This window comes from Ischnura elegans, chromosome 1 (assembly GCF_921293095.1).
Source record: "Ischnura elegans chromosome 1, ioIscEleg1.1, whole genome shotgun sequence".
Taxonomy (NCBI): Eukaryota; Metazoa; Arthropoda; class Insecta; order Odonata; family Coenagrionidae; genus Ischnura; species Ischnura elegans.
Genome location: NC_060246.1, coordinates 49,031,207 through 49,055,006, shown reverse-complemented (window position 1 = coordinate 49,055,006; position 23,800 = coordinate 49,031,207). Strand labels below are relative to the sequence as shown.

Below are 23,800 nucleotides of genomic sequence, written 5' to 3'. Positions count from 1 at the left end.
AATCATTAAATTTCAACTCTCAGTGGTGTTTATGAATACTATACTATACATGTGATAGATATTTTCTTTTATTCTCAGCCCACAAAATATGAAGCTTTCATTGAACATGTTTTAAATATTTAGCAGAGTACTAAATTATACAAAGACAGTAGTGGATCCAGGATAGGGACAAGGGGGTTGGGCTAGGTGAGGTTAAAATTCCAGCTGTAGTGGAGGTTGGAAATAAACCACCATTCTATCTAGTGTAAAGTGGATGATACCCAAGGGGAGCAAATTGGAAACCCTCCTTAGCCCCCCCCCCCCCATGTATCCGTCACTGTACAAATATACTGTTATTTATATAGCATTTAAAGAATTTATTTGTATCAAATGCAAAGCATAAGGATTCCATCATGATGACTCCTTCATTGCAACTGTCTTTTTGGGATATGGGTTTTCAATGGAATTATGTTGTTACATGGCGCCACAGTAAGTTATTAAGTTATTTTTTTACTACCTACTTCTGGGGGATATCCTTTTGAATGCTGTACCAAGTAATCTCTAAATCACCACACTGACATCACTCACTTATAATTAACGTATGTGCTTCCATTATCATAAATGCAATAATACCACTTCCCCACAGAATTTTATCATACTATGTTCTATGTATGAAGTGATTATAGAAGCAATTTCCCTTGCATCCACTCCACTTTCATAAATCTATTAAGAAATTTGCCTTTGTGACATGAACATTCTCATAGACTGTTTCTCATTACATACGTTGCAGCTATGCATGTTAAAATATATCTCTAGTGATGCAGATTGGAGCGAGATAGATGAGACAGAGATAATCCTTGGAATAAATAAAAAGAGGAGAATTAAAGGGAAAATCATAATACCAAAGTGCAAATAGAAGTCTGGTTAAGATACATGGAGTAAGGTTTGCCATGGAACTGGTATTTTTGACCCAGAAGGAGGATAAGAATAGAGGTATACAGGAATGTATAGATAATATTGACAGAGGAAAAGGAAGTAGGAATTGCTAGACCTGTTAAGTGAGGTGAGGGAATTTTTGCAGGGGATGAATTAGATATAAATGATGTAGATGAAGTGTATATCAAGCTTGAAATGCTGACAACAGTGATTAAGGTAAGGATTTTGAGTAACAAGCAAGGGCAGGGAGACAATGGTTCTGGAATAAATGGAATAACCATGTATGTTACAAAGAACTACGTCAACCTTAATGAGTAGATCACTTCTAACAGTAAGTATTGGAATGAGATATCTAGTCATGCATGATTATAAGTGTTGATGATATTATACCTAATTGATTTTTTGAACGTATGTACTCATTAGTGACAGTTCAATGGATGGAGCATGAAAAAATGAATAAAAGCTACGTATGGGATCGAACTCCCAAGAAACTAATGAGTGTACCAGATATGTGATGTAAATTGGCTGTTATAGGAATATGTCCTCACTTATCCTTTGAAGACTTATTAAACATATTAGTTAGTTAAACGTCGACAATTAGTAGTAAGGGTTAATATTTTATGAAGAAACCATACCAAGGATCCCACTTAAGGCTTTGAAAGAGTTATTAGTAAAATTAGACATTGCAATATTTCCACTGATTTTATTATAATAAAACTCAGTGGAAATACTGCAATGTCTAATTTTACTAATACGAAGAACTTCCAACTAGCCCAACATCATACAAGATACTTTGAAAGAGCTTATCGATGAAAAAATTTCAGTGGTCACTGATAAGCATGGAAAATAACGAATGGAATGGTGGTGAACGCAGTCATTTCCTGTAAATTCAACCTCATGAGCAAATACATATGTACACAGACAACAGCTTTCCCCAATAGCAAGCAAGAGTAGCCCAGCTGGCTCAATGTTGTAAGAAATACAACTGACTCTGATTGTTTCAAACATTCCCTTAGCAGACAATGCTTGAGAACCTCAATAAATATATTCCCTTAGCAGGCAATGCTTAAGAACCTTAAAATAATATTTCTTTGATTAATCTGGCTTTGATGTTCCATGAGTCTTCAGGTGCAAGGGTCCAAATTCTCTCCTTGAATTAAGACTCAAATGTGTGGAATAAAACCAAACATTTTCAGGATAAGGTATCGAATTGTTAACTTTCACTATATTAAAATATTCAAACCTGAAATAAGATAAGTATTGGTAACCAAATTGGCACTCTTATATTTTAACATGAGGTTCTAGATGGGCACCACTGATTCTATGGCTCTGAAACAACTTTTGATGGTAGATGCACCACTGATTCTATAGCTCTGAAGCTACTTTTGATGGTAGATAATTTGCTAGGAGGTTTTAATAGTACATAACCTGTGTTTGGCTACGAACAGCACTTAGGCAATAAAGTCGCAATTTTTTCCGTTGAAGGCTACACATTAGAACACTCAGAGACGAGAAGACTTCTCTTGCTTACGGTGCCTTTCCAAATCTTTTTCTATCAAAATAATGAGAGGTCATTACTTAGTCACAAAAAGTACAATAATTAGTAAACTTCCACACTCTAAAGGCTCATTTGCCTAACAAATTCATTAATATGTCATACCATCTTATGAGCAAATCAGTCATTCTTACTTTTTTACCCAAACGAGCTGTATTGGTTGCATCAATGTGCCTTTCTCAGCTTCCAAAGAAAACTCAAACAGTATCTTGTATACATTACGTACGAAACGTGCAAAATCCTTTCTTTTTCACGCAATCTTTCACTTGCCTCACTTATTCCTACATATTTATCTCCAAGAAATACCAAGCCGTACACCAGATATTGGGACTTACCTACAATTTTTGTTGTAGTACTTTGACAAACATATATTTTGGAAAAGGAAATACGAAAATACTTTCACCTCATAACATATATCCTCACAATTTATTATAAATTCTATAGTGACATCAAATGCTAGTAAATCAGAATGCAATCAGTAAGTACGATCTTTTTCTCTCTTTCGATTGCCAAATACGAAACTTGGCTGTTCTTCTAATTCAAACTGTCTTTGTAAACACCGACACATTTTAAATTCGTTGATGAAGTCAGCAAAACCAGGTAATAACAGATTTCTATACCTACACTCCTGTTACACCTCCTTCTTTTTCTCCGATATGTAATTCTAATATTTTTCATCAACTCACTTGGCTGGCACAAATCATAACAAACTCCTACACCGGCACAAATATTGCATAACTTCAACATTTTCAGGGGTTTGGCACACGATCTCCGACTGCAGTCCATAGAATAGACAATATTATTTATTGGATGGTGATTATTATCAAACTTGAGATGTTTGTAAGGATTTCGTAGCCTATACCGTAGAATACGTCGAATAGCATGAAAACAGTGGTCCATTCCGGTTATATCACCGGTCTTATGGAAATATTTCACTTATTAAATTGCTAGTATGGAGCTAAAAATATTGGAAATTGATTGCTGATATCGTAGATACGGATAAAAACGGAGGATGCTGCGCTTGGTCGATTATTTCTTCCGTATATTATCGTAGGGTACTTCAGCATTTCAAAACATCCGCCATTTTCAACAATTTAAACTTCACGTTAACCTTTTACCCAAGGGAAATCCATGGTTTAGCTTGACTACCACTTTAACGCTCAGATTTGACTTAACCATCGATTATAAAACAGAATTTTGGGACTTAACCGACGCTTAGCTTAAACTCCAGTTTAACCAGACATTATAAAACCGGCCCTTAGAGTGGAGACCTACCAAGACCTACCGATAGACGACTGCTCTAGATCGAAGATGCAGCCGCGACGCGACTTATTGATCGACGCTGTTTATCACATATTTATTGTAATTACAGTAGATGGTCGTTAATTTGGAATTATGACCTACGGAATATTCATCCTTAACTGAAGGTTTTCTAGAATTTTGCTAATACTATGTTTTTCGTTGCCCCAGCGAAATATGACGGCGAAATGAGCCGTTAAAAATCCTTCCGTGCCAAAATATTGGGCTTCCAAGGTGATTCAAAAAAGATACTCGTTCTTCTAGCATGGACGTAAGTCAATGGTGATTCAACACGATGGTAAAAGCAGCATGTATTGTCTCACTCCGCAGGCTAGCCCCACATCTGCGGGACGAATGGAGGTGAGGGTAAGGTGCTTATACGCACCTTGGGTGAGGGAAAGTTGCTTGCGCGGCGCGCTTATCAGAACTGACTCTACTTGTATCTCATTGTCAGAGGGTTTGAATGAAGCATGGTTGGAACTTGAATAGCTATCAGCTTAACTCCACAAGGTGGCAAGCGTTTATTTTCAATGGAACGGGAGTTAATGCCCTCGAAGAATAACTCGCGTCGTCAATCGTCATATAATCATTGAAGTCAAATTTAAGACGTGAATGATAAGGCAGTCCCTTTGAATTCAGGAATGGCTTAGCATCATTAAATCGAAATACAAAAAGTGTCCGGTGTTGTTATCAGAGATGGGGAAGCAAAATATTACGTGAAGATGAGTCACACGGCTTGTGAGTCGAAGATCCCGGCGCTGAATTCGCGGGAGAATGCCGACAGAGAAGCTATTCCCGTTAGATTCAATCTACTAATGCTAAAATTTCATGGGGAAATGCTTTTTTAATGCGTTAAAATTATAAAGAAGGAAAATTGTTCCGGACTATAAATCATTTTTTTATTCATCACTGGCGGCATGACAGCAGTTGCGCGGTTATTTAAATAGTTCACTTAAAAAAAGTGATCTTAACACAGGAAAAATCTGAATTTCCGAATATCCCGGGTCCTATGTACTCTGTGTTATCTATGGTATGCTATTTGGAAGGAGGTAACCGACAGCTGGGGTCATTAGTGCCATGAAGTAAAGGTTGGGGGGATAGGAACCCTATGTTGGCATTAGCGAGGTTGTAATGATAGGCTCCAAAGGGACCAGGACTTAACATCCCATCTGCTGGACAGAGTGGTGCACTGTAAGTGCCCTCCACATTACACTCAAGCAGGGATAGGGCCATCTCTGATAAGTTTCTGCTATTGCCAGGACTTGAACCCAGGCCCACAGGGTGTAAAGCCTTTGTGATGTATTAGCGAAATTTTGCTCACTCTTAATTTGAATGACCATCCTTATACCGTAAAACCTCACATATGAGACTTTTTCTGGTTCTGGCCTAAATAAGAAATTTACAAAAGTGTATGACTAAGCGTTCTAAAAATAATGAGCAAGTGTTATCCTAAAAACTATACTCCTCCTCAATACCAACTCTTGATTTTACACAGTGCCCATATCTCGGTCCCTCCAACTGCGTAAAATCAAAGTTTTACTGTATATAACAGAATGTGAGGGTGGTGATTACTCCGAGACATTTAGTGGAAGCTCCGGTTGGTCCCAGAATTTTAAACTACCAGCTGGTGTTTTAGTGCTACGATATCAGGTGAATCTGCAAGTTCTGATAGCACAGTCCCAGTAAAATTTTCTGATGAACTCCAATCTGTGATTGAGAGTGGATCCTTTTCCCCTCAATTAGTTCTTAATGTCAGTTGGAATTGTTTTAGAAGAGAATGCAATGTTGTTCATTCATTTTCAGGGAAGAAAACCCTGAGTTAGGCATTAGACCCTTAACCTGCACCCATCATCAATTGATGATTTTTATTTATTAATATATTATGACATTATTTTTCGCATGATTGTAATACATGTCCTACAGTTCATCATTTGAAGTAAAATCAGCAAAAAATTAGTCAATTAAATATTTTTGAAACATTTTTTCCTTAATTAAAAAGTTATAATTAATAAAATTAGGCAAAAATAAAAAAAATTATTATAATTTTTTTTTGCGCCTGTGGGGAGCTCTATATCAGATTATTTGTGCAGTTAAAGGGTTAAACACCGTTTCACATTGGTGCTTGATGCTAATGTCTCGGGGGACTTCAAATTAACCCTTTCGCGCCGGACCTTGGTTCAGGGAAATTCTTCCTCAATACGAGTCTCTTGAAAGTTTTCTTTACTCCCTTGTACGAAGCGTTTTCGCGTCAACTGAAGGCAGTGGTTCCCTCCCTAACCATTTTTGGACCCAACTCAGAGGGTGCCTATCCCTTTCCTCGGCCTCTGTCCCAGACCCTAGAAGGATTAAAAGCCCCTTCCTAGCACGAGTTCGCGGTCAACTGGCTAAAATATTAATGCAAAATATATGAAAATATTTGTTGCTCGCGCCGATTTTTTTACATTCAAAATGAATTTGTGTTATTTTCTGAGCGTGCAGAAATTTTAAATGAAGTTCTAACGTTGATTTAGACGGATTTAATGTATTTACTAGTTGTTCTATAACTCCGTTGAGATTAACGTTAGAATTTTGTTTGAAATTTCCATGTGGTCAGCAAAAAAAGATGAATTCATTTCTAGCAATTCGTTGGTTTGGGTAAGAACATTCAGGATGCACTGGTGTGGCATTCGTTGTTTAAGGAAGAAAATCCTCACCGCACAGGTGAGGCATTCGGCGCGAAAGGGTTAAAGCCAGTTATGATTTATCATTTACTAACTCCTCGAGCAATAAAATGGTATTCAAAGTAGCATTTGTCTGTTACTTGGATGAGCATCATAAGGGCCTGAGTGACACAAGAATTGCTTTAAGACTGGTTTGAAAATTTGTCATCAGCCAGCAATGCATTACGAACCCCTGAAATAGCATGCAGTTTTCCTAGATATTAGGCCACCCTCTCGGAAGGTGGGAATTCCAAAAGCATGTACAAATTTATTTTAACGAGAAAAAAATGTTTTTTAATGCGTGCCTACTATGTTAAAGATAAACTATAAGTGTACATAAACTATATAATCTTTAAACTATAAATGTTTATATAAATGAGGTATTCTAAGGCTATTGATAGGAATATATATGAGTTATAGTAAATTCGATCCTCAACAGTTATGCTACCAGGAACGCATCCCTATCTTCCCAATGTTGAAATGCTCTCATATAACGCAAAATCGTATAGTGCAAAGACCCCAAGGAATACATCCCTTGCTCTAAGCAAGACATGGGTGTACTTTATGGATTTGGACAACTCAAAAAAATGCGAAAGATTGATGAATGGGCATACAATCTGTTCATTGAAGTGAGGCAGAGGTGTGAATTGGTTCCGATGAGGACTTTGCAGGAGTGGGCACTCTTGACGGCCAATCTTATGGTAAGGCTTAATTCGGAGTTCCATTTAAAAGCCATAAACTGATATGAAAATTAAAAAAAATCACCAAGTAACTAAATAAAACATTTAGGGATGATTGGTGACAGTGATTTCTAAAATTTTAAGAGAGAAAAAAATTAGCCTACACACGGACTCAAAACGGCATGTGGCAAGGGACACTGAATGAGAGCCTTTAACCACTCGACCAACACGGTTGTTGAGATGGAGTAATTACTCAAGGGAAGTCATAAAGCGCAAAATCTTTGCATGCGAATACCGTATAAGGGCGTGTAAGAGGCGCACCTTTTTTCCCAAACATTGCAGCCGAAAATGGGGGTGCGCCTCTTACACAAACTTCTTATCTTCCCCCCTCCCCTACCCGGTCGCAAGTCCAAGGGGAACTGAGGGGCCTTGGTTTACAGCGTGAGTCAGTCATCTGAAACCCTGGGTCAAAATCAAGCGGCAGGTAGGGGAGTTTCTCCCTTAGTGACGTATTTTTAAAATGCTCCTGTTTGAATTTCTTGTAAGCATCGCGCCGTCACGTCGGTACCCCAGAGATTGAAAAGATCGCGCGGGGTGATTCGCTCCGGAGCGCGCACTAAATTTACTGCCACGAGTGGGCATCCCGCGGCATTTATACTGCATATAGTAATCGCTGATCAAACGTATAGAAACGCGTAGTTTTGAAGGACATACCTGATTCGTCAACATCTGTCTTGCCGAGCAATTTCCATTACGCTGAGCGTCTGATTTTTCAAAAATTATCTTCAGATGCTAATATGAGGATTTTTGCAACTGAAAATTATATTGGTGTCAAAACCTGCGGTTTAAAAAATTTGAACGAGTGTGTTCATTGTTGGAATAGCGCTGAAGGAGAGGTCGAGGGGAAGGAGCGCGCTCCATATTTCAAGCTACGAGGCTATGAGCGAAGGAGCAAGGGAAGAATACGTCCGATCTTGCATGTTACGTCGTTGCCTTTAAAGTGAAGAGGCGAAGGCACAGCAATGTGATATGTGCAGTTTGCGTTGCCTGAAGTTTCCAGTCCGTCTCGTCGTTTGAATGCGCTTATGCTACGCTTGTTTCTTCCGCAATTGTGCTGTTAGGACTAAGTTGAATATTAGTAGCCTTGTTTTAGCTATAAATCTTTGTGTCAATCAATTAGAGCTCAAAAAACTTAAATGCTGTCAGATATACGTCGCGTTAGGTCTAATTCTTTTTATAACCTCGTGCGTGTCATACAATTGCTGAAAGATATCGAGATATATATTTCGAGCTCAGAAGGTGACTCACCTAGCATTTGACCTCCAGAAACTCGGAGAATTGAACCTGGTAGACCGAAAAAGGTAGGTTGGTGAGATGGGGTAGGGATGAAACGCGTTTCCACTGATCCCCTGTAACTTGATAATTTCCTATTTTCCTATGGAGTCTCAGAAAGGAAAAAAACGGCCCCTTGCACACACACCGAATTTGGACGGCCGGTAAAATATCGGCCGATATTTTACCGGCGAAGCGATGCTTGCACACACGCCGGATTTTTACCGGTCAAACGATAAGTTGCTATGTTTTTGAGCCGGCGACGGCGATCCACAGTGACAATGGCCGGCAGCTAACCGGCATTTAGCCGGTGCCGGCGCGTGTTCGGTACGTGTGCAAGCTCCAATGCTCTCCCATTGTTCACTATTGGAATGTGGACGGCCGATATTTTACCGGCCGTCCAAAATCGGTGTGTGTGCAAGGGGCCTTAAATCTACGACGTGGTTATTATCCTAAGGCGCTGAGATTGCCCCGATTGTTGTCCAATCTCTTGGGAAAGCTCATGCCATTTGCCTGTCGTGTTTTGCCTCAAAATTTTCCACGGCTGCAATTCTATTGCAATACTCCTGCGAGAGCTTTAAACAAAATTGTTCGTGAGTAGGACAAGCAACGTAGAGCGATGACGTATGCGAAGAGAGGATCGGAACTCTTTCTACACCCTCTTATGCCGCTATTACCGCCGCAGTTATCAAAATTTCCTCTTTCAAATATTACTGAAAGAGGAAATTTCGATAACTGTCGAAATTCCAGGCATACGCCTGCAACACCGCGCGATAGGATAAAAAAAATACCTTGAATTTTTTTTTTATAGCTTCCTTCCTCAAAATAGGGGTGCGCCTCTTACACAAGCTTATACGGTACCTCTCCAACCCAGGCCTATGTGGAAGAAAGCCATGACACTTTTTCTACATAACCTATGTAGTTTTAGAAAATAACATGGCATTCAGATCCCGAACATTACTCTCACGATGTCTCCTTGTCAGTATTAAATTCTTGTTCACCATCATTAGCAAAAACAGGCAGCTGATGAGCCAAGAGTCATTGAAAATCAATTCATGCATGGAAAATAGCCTCATTTAATTATACTTAGTTCTACAATAGAAGATCTGTAAAAAAAAAGAATTTATCAAATAGGATAAAGCTAATTTTAGAGCATGCTCCAGGACACTGAAAAACCTTTACCCAGAAATGAAAGACATAGTCTTGTTGCAAGTACTACTAGCTAAATTCAGCCTATTAATCATAGAGTGATAACCTCAATGAAAAGGCATGCAATGGTAACAATATTCCTTCCGCTTATCCAAAGAAAAGGGGCCAAAATAGAACCCTTCTCATCTAATTAAATACAGTAGAACCTCACTTTTGAAACTTTCAGTGGAGAACTGAAAAAAGTTTCATAAGTGAGGAAGTTATATAAGAGGTTTTTCGGCACTTATCATAAAATCCTTTTCAATAGGGGCAAGATTGTTTCCAGGATGTAATTACTCATTTGGAGGCAAGAAATTGAAGCCTAATAATCTTATTTACTCGAAGCAACACCACAGATGATGTGTTACTTAAAGAGAAACATAACTTTGCATTCCTGACCACCCATGCAAGTTCCCCATTGGCACTGTTTGAATTACATGACATTGTGTATATGTACTTGCAAATACAGTAGAACCTCACTTATGAAACTTTCAGCGGAAAACCAAAAAAAGTTTCATAAGTGAGGAAGTTTCATATGTGAGGTTTTTCGGTATCCAGCATGAAATCCTTTCCTATAGGGGCCGGTTTGTTTCCAGGATGCAATTACTCATTTGGAGGCAAGAAATTGAAGCCTAATAATCTTATTTTCACACAAGCAACACCACAGATGATGTGTTACTTTAAGAGAAATATAATTCTACATTCCTGAACAACATTATCCGCGGTTGAACATCTAGCATTTCTGGTACTGATCTGCAAGGCCATCATACTGGAGAGATTTCGGAATGATGACACTAAATGTTCACAGAGAAGCCAATTTTTAAAAAAAGTTGACTCATTAAAAGCAGTTTCAGGAAATTCATTTCACCACCTATAGGCAAACCCATGATTGTAGATTAAAGAAATGAAATACCCAAGGAAAGTCATCCAAATTAACCCCATAACTAGGGAGCAAAATTTCACTCATGTATCACGAAGGCTTCCCACCCTCCCAGTGAGAAATGGGTGGTGGAATCCACGTGGAACCCACGTTGAGTGGTGGATATTTGGTGGTGGTGGATATTGAGTGGTTGGACCCACGTGGAATCCACGTTGATTTCAAGTGGATTAGTGGTGATTATCATAAAATGTTAAACAAAATTTCTAATTTGTGGAACTTAACTCTCTGGTGACATTGCGTCATTTATCATCCTGAAACCACGCTAGTTACGTGAAAATGTATCGCACATTCTATTTTTATATAATTCATGGAAAGGCAGCCATGAGAGCACATGAAAAATCGTAGACACATATATAGAAGGTTTAGATATAGAGTGGTTGAGGTTTTAATGGTTTTAGGACAGCACCTACGGCTGTTTTAATTTTTCCACCAAATTTCCACGTGGGTTCCACGTTGATTCCACGACCAAAAACACGTGGTATCCACGTTAATTCTCCACGTGGGTTCCACCACCCATTTCTCACTGGGCTATGGACCAGGGTTCATGTCATGGCCGAGGCAGAAAGTTTTCATAGATGGCTGTATCCCTGCTTGAAAGTAGTGTGGACGGAACTTCCAGTGCAACACCATGTCCGGCAGATGGAACATTAAGCCCTGGTTAAGCCTATTGTTACAACCTGGCTAATTCCAACACAGGGTTTCTATACTCCCTCCCTTACCTCATGTCGAAAATGACCCCAGCTGTCGGTTTCTTCCCTCTAAATACTATGCCATAGATAATATGGAGCACCCGGCAGTGGCGTAATTATGGTGGGTCGATGAGGGGATAGATCCCCCTCCAAAGCCGCAGAGAATTGAAAAAAAAATTTAAAACAAAAGTCTAGCTTTGATAAACAACAACTGCATCTACTCAAAGATAAATTTTAGGAGCCAAAATGATGTAAAACATATTTACAGGCATGCTCTTTTTTTTTAATTTTCCGGGAATCCCCGATGCCTCGGGGGGGAGGGGGGGGCGCCCCTCAGGTACTACCATCACCCCCAAAGCATATTCCTAGTTGCGCCACTGGTATCCGGGATATTCCGTGACTAATTGTAAGACTTTTCCGGTGCTTAGATCACTTTTTTTAAGTGAGCATTTGAAATAACCGCACAACTGCCGTCAGTGATGATTGAACAAAAATATATTAAGAGCTCGAAAAAATCTCCCCTCTCAAAAATGTTTACGCACTAAAAAAGAATTTTTCCGTGAAATTTTAGCAATAGTAGATTGAATCTACCGGGTATAGCTTCTCTGTCGGCATTCTTACGCGAATTCAGCGCCGGGAACTTCGACTCACAAGCCGTGTGACTCATCTTCACGTAATATTTTGCTTCCCCATATCTGATCACAACACCAGACTGTTTTTGTACTTCGGTATAATGGTTATAAGTCATTCCAGAGTCGAAAGGAAGTGCCTTATCTTTCGCGTTTTGAATTTGACTTTAATAATTACGTTACGCCTGACGACGCGAGTTATTCTCAGAGGACATTCGTACTAACTCTCGTTCAGTTAAAAAATAAACGCTTGCCAGCAGGCAGACTCAAGCTAATAGCTACTCAAGGTCCAACTTTGTTTGATTTAAACCCACTGAGATACAAGTTAGGTCAATTTTGATCGGCGCGCCGCGTAAGCAACTTTCCCCCGGCTCAATTCGTCCCGCGAATGCGGGATTAGCCCGCGGAATGAGACCATGCATGCTGTTTTTACCATCGTGTTGAATCACCATCGACTTACATCTATACTGCAAATACGATAATCTCTTTTGGATGACCTTGGAAGCCAAATTTTTGGTACGGGAGGATTTTTAACGGCTCATTTAGGTGTTATTTCGCTGGGGCGACGGAAAACATAACCTTGGAAAATTCTAGACAATCTTCCTTTAGAGATAGATATTCCGAATTAACGATCATCTACTGCAGTTAAAATTAATATCTAATAAACAGCATCGCTCATTATTAAAACTTAGTACAGTGGAACCTCGTTAAAGCGAGTACGGGCTATAGCGACACTCCCGCTATAACGAGAGATAGCCGATGCACCGCCAATTGACCCTATAATAAGCGTGTTAAATAATTCGTTTTTACGAGACCCTTTTGGTGTTGGCTCTCGCCATAGCGAGGGTTTCAACACTGGAAAAACTTTCATCAAGACTCCTTAATCTCTGTAATTGCTAGCGATCTGTTATAAATTAAGTTAATGGAGTGCTCAGTCACAAATTTATGTGGTAAACTGTCGTTCGATAAATAAGTGGTTTATTTTGGTGTAAATATTGTGGCATTAGCATTCGCGAATGCTTCATCTTCTTTTGTTCTTCGGGCGGCAGAAAGCAGTCGGCAGCATACCCGCACGTCCGTGAGGTGCGTTAATAGAAAGCATTTGATGGCAGAACAACATGGCCAAAAAAACACCAAACACGTCTAAGCGAGAAAATAAAAATAAAGGAGTAATATGAGAATGTCGAAATTAATTTCTCTTCCCATTCGCTCAGCAAAATTAAAAAAAGCAAAAGCGCCCAAGGAATGCAGACGATGAAGAGTTGTGAGGAGCTTTGTTAGGGTGGTTTTGCCCATTCAAATCTGCGGGAACTTCTGAGAAAGGGGCCACGCCCAAGCCTAAAGCGGAGTATTTCAGGGATAGATTGCGAATGGAGAATTTTAAGAGTGCGGAAGGTTGATTATACTAATGCAAAGCACCAAATCCTCTCATAATTGCTGGTGATGCCTGCGGTGTAAACCCGAAGTCGTGGAAGAAAGGACTCCGATCATAAGTATCTTTAGAAGTATTCCCCGCGTCATATAACATAGACGAAACGGAACTTTTTTACATACAACTCCCCGACAAAACCCTTGCAGTATGAGGTATTTCTTGCAATGATGCCTCTAAAGGTAGGTAGTGCGCCTTAGCGATGATGTAGGATGTACGAAGCAGTGATACTCAGCGTGAATTGTCCGGATGGACGTATTTATTCTCCGTTGCGGATTTACAAGGGTGAACTATTCGCGTCAGTGGTCGGAGTCGTACTGGCGCTTTCTTTTGTCACGTGGGTGGCCGAGCATCCCCTGGTGGCCGCTGGAAGAACTCACAGAACAGCTAACTCTCGTTTGGAGGGACGTGGTAAACTTGGTGTATTATTTCAAATACGTCGCGAGCGTAACACACAAAAAGAAACTTTTTTCAACAACGGCAATTTTAATCACATCATTTTTCAAGCTTAGCAAACTTTTTACCATAGACTATGAAGGTATTATATTATCTGATAGAAAAAGTCTTCCAAGGCGGGAACGTTATGCAACCTTCCACCGTTTTCGCCTGTAGAAACAAATGTAATGCGTTATTTCACTTCACTGCCGCTTAACGTACAGAAACAATAAACATACACCAATGGAAAAATTTGAGGCATTAAATAACCGCGATACTGTTTTATCAGTTAATTTTTGAATTTTCAGTGGAAAATACCAAATTAATAGAATGATCACGCAAATGAACTAATTAAGTGCATAGAAAAATGGCTTCGTCGGTTGTGCATTGGCATAATGATTGACGAAACAATGCTTTCGATGATTTTTGTTCAGTGCGGCGCTTATAAATTTTTTGAATAGTTAGTCGTTGTTTGAGTAAGGAAATTTAGTGATGCAAAAAAACATCGCCTTTCGTCTGGATTTATGCTTACGTTTATCGGATAGATGTTTATCTGTCGCCGCACCACTCCTGTTCCTGTATATCTGTTCGTAACAGGTATATTGGCTATTATTTGCTTCACCTCCGGTAAAGCGACAATTCGCTATAGCGAGTGTTTATTAGTGCACCGTGGGGTGTCGTTATATCGAGGTTGCACTGTATTCTTCATTGACATATCTATGTGATGAGCACATACTACCCCTGCTCCTGTGACTAAAATCGGCGCGCGTACCGCAATCTTCTCGTAGAGCAGTTATCTGAAAAGTCGTATAAGTGAGGTATTTTATCTCATTGGACTGGGAAAATACGTTTCGTAACCGAGTTTGTCGTATAAGTGAAAAGTTTCATAACTGAGGTTGGAAATACATGGGTTCATATGGGGTTATTCACCGGACCAAAAAAAATCGGCGTATAAGTGAGGTCATCGCATAACTGAGGGTCGTATAACCGAGGTTCTATTGTATTACAATAATTTCCTTATGTGCACATAGGATCAAAAAGAAACACCAGTGATAATTTAAATAATTGTGTTGAGAGATAGTAGAAATTCTATCAGCTCAATGTTAACTCAGTAAAAATAAGACAGTTCAGAGCTACAATACTGTCACACTGGATGTTGAAAAAGCGGAGCTGCATTTGCGGGAGCCATTCTTAGCTTAATTATAAATGGGCAGCAGATGGGATTTCTGAAAGGAATAACTTACCCTTTGACTGGTAGGAGTAACACTACACGCAACAAATGCCAACTTGTAATTTAGCTCGCGAACACCAAGAGCCTTTAATCCACGGATTCCCGCATCAGCAGCTTCTCCCACTTTATGATGGGATCCTTGTTGAGATGTTGCACCTGCTGGTAATCCAGGAGCAGCCAATGCACCAACATCAGGAACTACAACTAAGGTTCCAGTGAAATCATACCTGTCACCAGCCTGGACACTTTCCACTGCTTCAGCATGAAGAATCACTTCAACACTACAATCATAAGGGTAAAAAAAAACTTACTTCAAGGAATGAGGTAAATTAAAATTTTTAAAAACCATAGTTTACCTTGCATCACATCACAAAGTGTGAGATTTACTGGCAAAGGTAATCAATAACATACATTATGTTTTCAAGAGCTTTAAGACATAAAGGTACAAATTCCTGAATGCAAGTTCTGCAAAATGATATCTGATGACAATTTTAACTTTCCAAATCAGGTGAAGATTACAAGTGAACAACGATAAACTGGGTGATCGATGAATTTGAGAAATACCTCGTGAGATCAGCACTATTTCTCTCAGAATATAGTTAATAATGCAAAATTCAGATCACTGATTAGATAACCAAATTCCTCATTTTATTTACTTGGGGCTGGACATAAACATTCCAATTAATTTTGTTCACAATCTTATACTATGTGTTAATTGTTTTCAATGCAATGCAGAAACACATTTTGGTTACACAGCTGAAAGTAAAGAGTTATTGTTCCATTTTAACACAAGTTTTCATAAAAATGTGACAAAACAAAACATTACATTGTAAGTGAAGATCTCTTTGGAGCTACGCCTTTCAGTCGATGCTCTCATGAACCAGCACTTCCCATTAGTTATAGGTTTAAATGCCCAGATGATGCAATTTGTTGGCAAAGGTAGGGCATTAATGGGTTAAGGAAAATAGTCTTTTTATCTCTTCCTTTTTCTAAATTATTCAATCAAGAAAGTGGTTATATAAAAGTTTTGAGATGATCTGGATTTTTATTCAAAGTGGAAAACTTGCCTGAACTAAGTGAGGGCAATCTACGAGACCTAATGATACATGCAAAACCATCTAAAGTGGGTTCATTTCAAATGGTAAAAACATGTTAATTCCCAGCAAAACTCATGCATCACTAAGTTAATGTTAAGTATAATAAAATACCTCATATTTACCTGCGAGGAATACAACCCCTGGGAAGTTCAGCCTGCGTTTCCTGTATTCTTACTTTCTGGAAGTCCACAAAAGTTGACTTATCAAGATCTAACATGAACCTTCTTCTATTGCTACATACTGGATTTTGGCAAATTGTTGGATTTGTGTACTGAAGAGGAAAAATGAAATTCTTAAAATAATAGTTTTAATTTTGTATCATTAGACAGCAAATATTCATCTTCAAACACAGCCAATATGAAACCCAACATATACGTACAAGTATGAATAACTTAGGAAACATGTATAATGCTCAAGTCATACATCACACTTATATATTCTATCCCAAGGGTGGAAATCTCCTTACACTAAGCCACAGAAGTGTGCATTTCACATATTCAGGATTACAGAGCCAATTGCTTTCCTTCTTTCCTCTCTCCTACCTTGCACTTGGATTTGTTCAGAGGTGTAATAAGTCTTCATCCAGGATTTGAACCTGGGACTCTTTGATCACTATCATTGCACTCTACTCACTAGGCTACCACAGTGGCGCCGACTCCATGGGGCCTGAAGGGGCCCAATCCCCCCCCAAAAATTCGTTACAGATGTGAGGAAAAAATGTGTCAGGCTTGTCAATTTTCCCTGGAGTGTCTTGATATTGAGATTTGAGTGATCAGGGTTCTAATGTTGATCATATGACTCTTCTAAAATGATTAAAAAAACTTAAAATTCACTACTTATAAAATTTACCGGGGCAAGGTCCCTGGTTTGGGCCCCCCCAATATTTTTTGTAAGTCGGCACCCCTGGGCTACCACACTCCCTACCTGCCTGCTAATATATAATTAAAATAAAATCCTTAAATGTGAAAGCCTGTGAAGGTATAATGCTCTGGAAGCTGTCAAAGAGTTTCCCAAGAAGCTTCCATAGAAGCCTATATTACCTGACCCTATTCCAATTAAATAATTTACAAGTATATTATAAAAATGTAAATAAATAAAAAGATGACGAATGAATAGCTTTCTTGCATTTGGATGGAATAAATATGAATGAAAAGATGAGGATATTAAGATTTTCATTGATAAAAAATAGCAATACATACTACTACATAAAAATTACAAAAAAAAGGAAGTCTCACAAAATTCATTCCTTTGCCTCTGTTACCAAAGTAATTAACCTCTTTTTTGAAAATGTGTCACAAACATTTATTTCCGAGGCAATTTTTACCAGATGAAATCTATGTATCAGTATAAATAGTATTAACACATTCAATGCTGGCCCGATTTCCATGAAAGTCGCCAGAATCGGCCTATAAAACAAGAAAGAAAAATAAGAGAGGTTTTCGCGTCACAACTTCTGTTCAAATACTGCTATTTACAACCGGTGCACACGGGTCGAAAGAGAGAAGCTTGCTGAAGGCCATGCACACCATTAGAAGACTAGGAAGTGGATATTAGTCATGTACGGAGGTGGAGAAAGTGCTCCCGGCCCGACCGGCAGAGCATGTCAATTGATGTGCCCCACACTGAATGTGTTAAGCAGAATAGATCTGTGTTGGCAGATTATGCTGCGGATTTTCTCCTCCTTCTTTCTCAGAATCCATGCAACTCACCAATTGTGGCTCACCCCCTCAACTTAACAATTGGAGAAAAGGCAACAGTAATACCATTAGTTCAGTAAATGAATATTTATGTCATCAGAGGCTTGTATCATGCTACTATCAATATTTTAAAGATGAGATAGCCATTTCATACTATTTGAAGGAAGACATTGGCTTAATGCTTGCTTTCTGAAGTTTTTGGGCTTCTATTGTTTAGGAAATGGCTGTTACATGTTTTGAAATTTTTAGTCTATATGAGTAAGAATTAACTATGAAATAATATCACAGCTGATTTTTTATCTAACACAGCATGCCATGCAGATTTAAATAGTCTTGACTGATACTGGTTCATGAAATTCTACAATATATCAGTACATGTGTATTATTCCCATAAGTTTCATTTGAAAAGTTAAAATATCCTCCCAAGAAGATAAAAACCAGTAATTCAGCTGGTTTCAATCCCTTTGCACCTTCCTAAGCATGGCACTTGTAGGAATACTCCTCTTGGGTCCCACTGAAATGTTTTATGTAATGTTTGATTAGCCTTGTTTGCTCTTCGCCCAACAAGTAGATTTTGTTTTTGTGGCCTTAAGGGGGATTTATGACAGTGAGGGATTTTCTCCTTTATAGTGACACCAGCTGCTAATTTTTTGATTTACGAATATTTTCATAAGTGCACGAGGCAAAAAAACTGTCTCAGTCTCTGACACACCATGTTACGGGTAACATCTAATCATCAAGCCATCCAACTCATGCTGAAGAAGGAACCTCTCGCCTTAGGGTAAGTCACTCATTGCTATGCGCCATTTCTTTAATACAGTTTACTATTTTTTTAATCGTGCAATATTATATAAATATATATAATCATTAGACTTAATTTCCAACACTTATTACAGAATGTCTGTAATTTAACCCTTTTGTGATAAAGCCCTGCCAAGGAAAATGCTTTCTTAGGTATGAACACCTTGAGAACATTTCTCCTTCTCAGAACAGAGCTCTCTGGAGGAATAAATTCATGCAGGTACACATTCCCATTGCCCATCACAGGGACCCAGCTAAGTAGGATGCCGAGTTCTGCCCCCATCATTAGACTTGATCCTTGAAAAATTAGCAGCCATTTTTAGAGCATGAATAGGGTTATGGTGACATCTCATTCCTTTTATTAGATATGGATGACTTTAGTTTTTTGCAAAGGAAATTCTTTGTCAGCTATAGCCAACAACAGGTCAAAAGGGTTGATCAGCCTATGTGGATAAATGAAAGGGAAAGGGTGAGGTATGCTAAACCACAAAGAGAGGCAGTCCAACACTTCACCCCCTCTAAAGGTTACCTGTTTTGGACTGACTTGTTGGAAACACTGAAGTGTAGCTGTTTAGCTGCCATAAATAAAAGCTTTATGGGTGGGTACTTAAATGAAATTTAATAAGTGACTACAAGAGAATTGAAACACTAAAAACCATATTGCATGGTAGAGAGAGTGGGGTGTTCTGAGACATCTTGCACACTCTCTAACAACTCATTGAAGTGTGGAGATTAAACAAGGTCAACAATCACCTGCAGGGTTATTCCACTAATCGTATGGCCGGGCCATAAGTCGAAATCGACCATAACTACGGCCTCGAGACATACGTATGGCTTCGAGCGATTCTACTCTGAGCGAAAGGCCATAAGTCGGGCGGTAGCTATGGCCTAAAGGCCGTAATATTATGGCCTGCCTAGGAGGCGGTCATAACACGGGCCATACGAAATAACATTGCTCGCCTAAGGTGTTATAAAAGAAACTTACGAAGTGTCATCGATTACATAGCGATTGTTTCAAGAAATATATGAATATTGTGGGAGAGCACATACGGATTCAACGGGCATTGGCTAGATATATTTAAAAAAGACGTCGATTTCATAAGGAGGATACGGGATACGTGTAGGTAATCCGTTCGCGTACGATGATGATGTTTTCATTAACTATTTCCGTGCGTCAAAAGTTGTTACTTAATTTATAAGTAGATATAGCGGATGAACTAAAAGTTCGCTTGTAGTTAAAAAGTTAGGAATACTTTTAACGGATGCTCTGCTAAAGTGAACGGAGGAACGGGCCCGTTCCTCTTCCCGGAGCCGGCTTTTATTTGCTTTCTGTGCTACATCTGCTAGCAGATTCCTTACTTGTTTCGAAAAGCTGTAGGCAGTTTGAAATATCCGCTATTAAATGTTTTATATTTTAAGATTCTCGTAGCATAACGGTGCATGAGGGAGGATATCTAAGAAACATAGGGCAAGAATTTTTTTTTGGCAGTAAGGCAATCTTCAGTAAGTCGATGCGTAAAGGACAAATGTCGTCCACAAATCAAGGAAAGAATGATAGTCTCATATTGATGTTTTAACTTTATACAGCTACCGAAACATAAGCCTCTGATAATAAAATTGATGAAACTTAAAGTTTCAATTTCATCTTTAGATTTCGTGCATTGGCTGGATTTATAAGGCTTTTGGGGGCAAATGATTGCAGCCATGAGACAATAGTTACACCATTGGAAGGAGAGGAAGGGGGTTAGAACTATAATAGGATGTCATGTTCTAACTATATCCATTACATGCACAATTCACGAATATTATAATACTGCACGGTACAAATTTCTTCTGCTTCTTCTCGCCCGTGATTTGCGTTCTTCACTTGTTTTAAAGATCTTCAGCGTCTGCCGCTAGATTAGTGTTTAAAGAAAATCCAAATTTATCCTTTAATAAGAGTCCATTTCGGTTAAGTAACATATAATTAATATTTTATTCACGTTGGAACAAACTTCCTTCTCAAAAAAATGACTAGTATATAAAAAAGTGAACCAAACTTATAGTACCAATTATAATTCTCATACTCGCCTGCAGAAAGGGCGTTAAGACTTTTGGCCGGGCCATACGATATGGCCCCTCGAGAGTGGAATCGGTTTAGGCCGTAATTTCGGGTCAGACCATAAGAAAGTTACGGCCGGCCATACGTATGGCCCCGTTTAGCAGAATAGCCCTGCTGGATCTCTTATTCCCCTAAACAGAAATGAAGCAGGAGGTTTGTTTATCACAAGAGTTTCCATAAAAACTGATTATTAATCAATGACTTCACAAAAAACCATTAAAAACAAACACACATGAATGAAATGTCATACAAGTGATGCCAACTCCAATATTTTAATTTTGCTAAATATGACGGTTATTGCAATAAAAATATGTCCATCATTTGTCTCCCTCACCTCCATAATTCACCCTAGTTACTAGTATGAATATGTCAAGGGGGTAAAGTGAATGCATGTGTGTGAAATTTGTGCATTATTTGGGACCAAGGGTGAGGTGAACACAATTGTGATGATATGATACACCCACAGAGACTAATTAGTGCACACATAGAGACAATTGGCTTGCTTACATGTGGTGGACGAATACACAAACCATATGCTTTTGAACAAACAGCATGACCACAATGTGTTAACATTATGATAAAAGGGCCTTGCCACTGCATGCATCACCCACTTAAATTAACTAACTCCAGCAACATTACTTTTAACTCCATTACAGTGATCAGCTATCACCAAATGCAAGGAACTTTTCATTTCTGAAGGAAACGGAATAGCTCCTAATACCACCCAAGAAGGGATAGATTTCTCATGAAAAATCTACATTGTAGAAGCAGTAACGGAAACAGAAAAAACTCAGGGGGGGCGGGGGAAGGAGCATAAAATATATTTTTAGCTACCTATACTTTTATCGCAGTAAAAAAAGCAAGTTAAGTACAAAGTTTAAGAGTTTTATTTATTATACGCATATACAAGAAAATGCTATCTTAATAAATAAAAAGTTGCAATTGTGCTTCTTCAAAGTTCGGCAAACCGGGTAGGCCCGAAAGGGAGGGGGGGAGCCCACCGTATGTATCCACCTCTGCATCGAAGAGAAACTCTGAGATCTACAGAAATTATATATACTCTAACCGCCACGAGAACGTATAATTCCTCTGTCTAGTTATCCTGTTTATCATTGCAACTTCGGACATCTTACCTTAAATTGCTGCTCCACATCCTTGACAACAGTTTGACAGTCTAGGCAAATAAACTGCCCCAAGATGAGCTCAGGATGGACAGGATGCGTGCGTACAACTTGTCCTGATATTCTTACCAAGGACCCAACTTTGGCAGTTTTCAATTCTCGAACCTTATGACGAGTAGGGACATCGACGAAGCTAACACGATATTCCCGGTCCTCTTTCGCTTCGCCATGGTCTTTAGCGAAATTACTTACGGCTTGACACAAGAAGGGATTGATTCTGAAAAAAATTACATATTAATATATGTCGTTTCCTCTTCCCTCGATTTGTATTACTTGAATTTTTAAATAGCAAGACAATACTCATGCATTATAATAACTTAATGACAGTATTTACCCACCTATAATATTCTTCCACAATTGTTGAAGCCAAGTTTTGATTGTACTTTTCTACATCTTCTAGACTCACTTCTAGAGTATTACGATCCGGGCTTTTCAACTCGATTGCTGCGTCTAAATACTTAACTTTACCGTTTTCCTTATATCTGAAAATGTATGTTTAAATAAGCTATCATTACATTTTCACTGTAAACAACATCTCTCCATTGGGTGAACCTTACCCTTCTAAAAAGTCTTGAAATAACTTCTGGCATCTGACTCCAACTTCATCTTTAACTCTATTCTGAGCAGTCTGCACTCCCGTGACATCCATGGCACGTATAATCGATGAGAACACTTAAATATGTTAAAATCAAACTAAAAAGGTATTTACAAGTAAAGTACACAGGCTCTCTCTCTGAACCACAACAATTTCGCGCGGGAAATATACCACGTGACCTAACATGTCATGCTGCTTCAGACGAATATCCTATACTTGACACTGATATAATATATATTTTAATTATTCCGCACCTTAACATATTTGGGCGGGCATTTGGTATTCTTAATAATTTGATAAATGAGACATCGCACAAATATTTAGCATTTTTGACATAACACTGCGCATGCGTCTTGGCCGTCAATCATTTTCTTTATTATGGTTGGCGACGATAGGACCGGATTAGTGATGAGCGGAACTGTGATTTTCGGATCACTTCGTTACCTGTGACTGCTACTCATCAGTAACGGTGATTCTTAACTGTGATTGCGATCACCGAGGTGAATCACTCTTTAAAGTCATCGGTGATTTGTGGCGCTGCTATTCCTGCTACTTTGCCCAATTCCAAGGAATGAGCTCTTCTCAATAGGAACAAATAAACTTATAGAAAGTTGTAAAATTAGACAAAATATTTTTTTGAGGGAATAGTTCTGATTCCGAGTTTATATTACAACAATAAAGTAAATTTGATGTGGTAGAAGAATTGATAAGGGGCAATCATTTTTTATACGTATTTATAATCAAACCATCATAATTCAAAGCTTCAGCTGTATATTTCGCACAGAATGTCTTATTTACCATTAAATATGAATAAGACGTCGTTATTTTACCGTTGGTAGCATCATGGTAGCTGCCGAAGCTAACTTCACCGTATTCACAGTCGCAGTGATTTCGAGTGTTTGGTGATTTAGTCACCGGCAGTGATTTCGAGCATTCGGTGATTCAATCACCGGCAGTGACGGGCAGTGATTTCGAGCATTCGGTGATTTTGTCACCGGCAGTGATCGGCTACTTCTATTCAATCACAGGTGGCGATATATCGCATATCACTTGTTAGTAGCCAGCGCTATCATCACCGAATCCAGTGATTGAATCACCGAATCACCGATCACGGTGATTTCGAATATTGAATCACCGACAGTGACTGCTACTTTTCAGTAACGGTGATTCAATCACAGTTAGCGATATATCGCTCATCACTAGACCGGATAGGACGATACAGGACGATAGCACCAACCAGGCAACCACCATGGACCATGGCACCAACTTTAAATTATTTTATTATTCCCCTTTTCTTTCTTATCCTT

At 38.9% G+C, this 23,800-nt stretch overlaps 1 protein-coding gene across 1 annotated transcript in view; it reads right to left on the bottom strand.

Annotated features, from left to right (window-relative positions):
• The window catches only part of LOC124159549 (DNA replication licensing factor Mcm6), a 43,706-nt gene extending 20,972 nt beyond the window's left edge, over nucleotides 1-22,734 (bottom strand). The window contains exons 1-5 of the mRNA XM_046535430.1: nucleotides 22,456-22,734; nucleotides 22,237-22,380; nucleotides 21,851-22,115; nucleotides 16,241-16,389; nucleotides 15,035-15,302 (exon numbers count right to left, since the gene is read on the bottom strand). Of these exons, the coding sequence (XP_046391386.1) occupies nucleotides 15,035-15,302; nucleotides 16,241-16,389; nucleotides 21,851-22,115; nucleotides 22,237-22,380; nucleotides 22,456-22,547 (918 nt within the window). The 5' untranslated portion in view covers nucleotides 22,548-22,734. The remainder of the gene's footprint in view (nucleotides 1-15,034; nucleotides 15,303-16,240; nucleotides 16,390-21,850; nucleotides 22,116-22,236; nucleotides 22,381-22,455) is intronic.
• Between the last annotated feature and the right edge of the window lie 1,066 nt (nucleotides 22,735-23,800).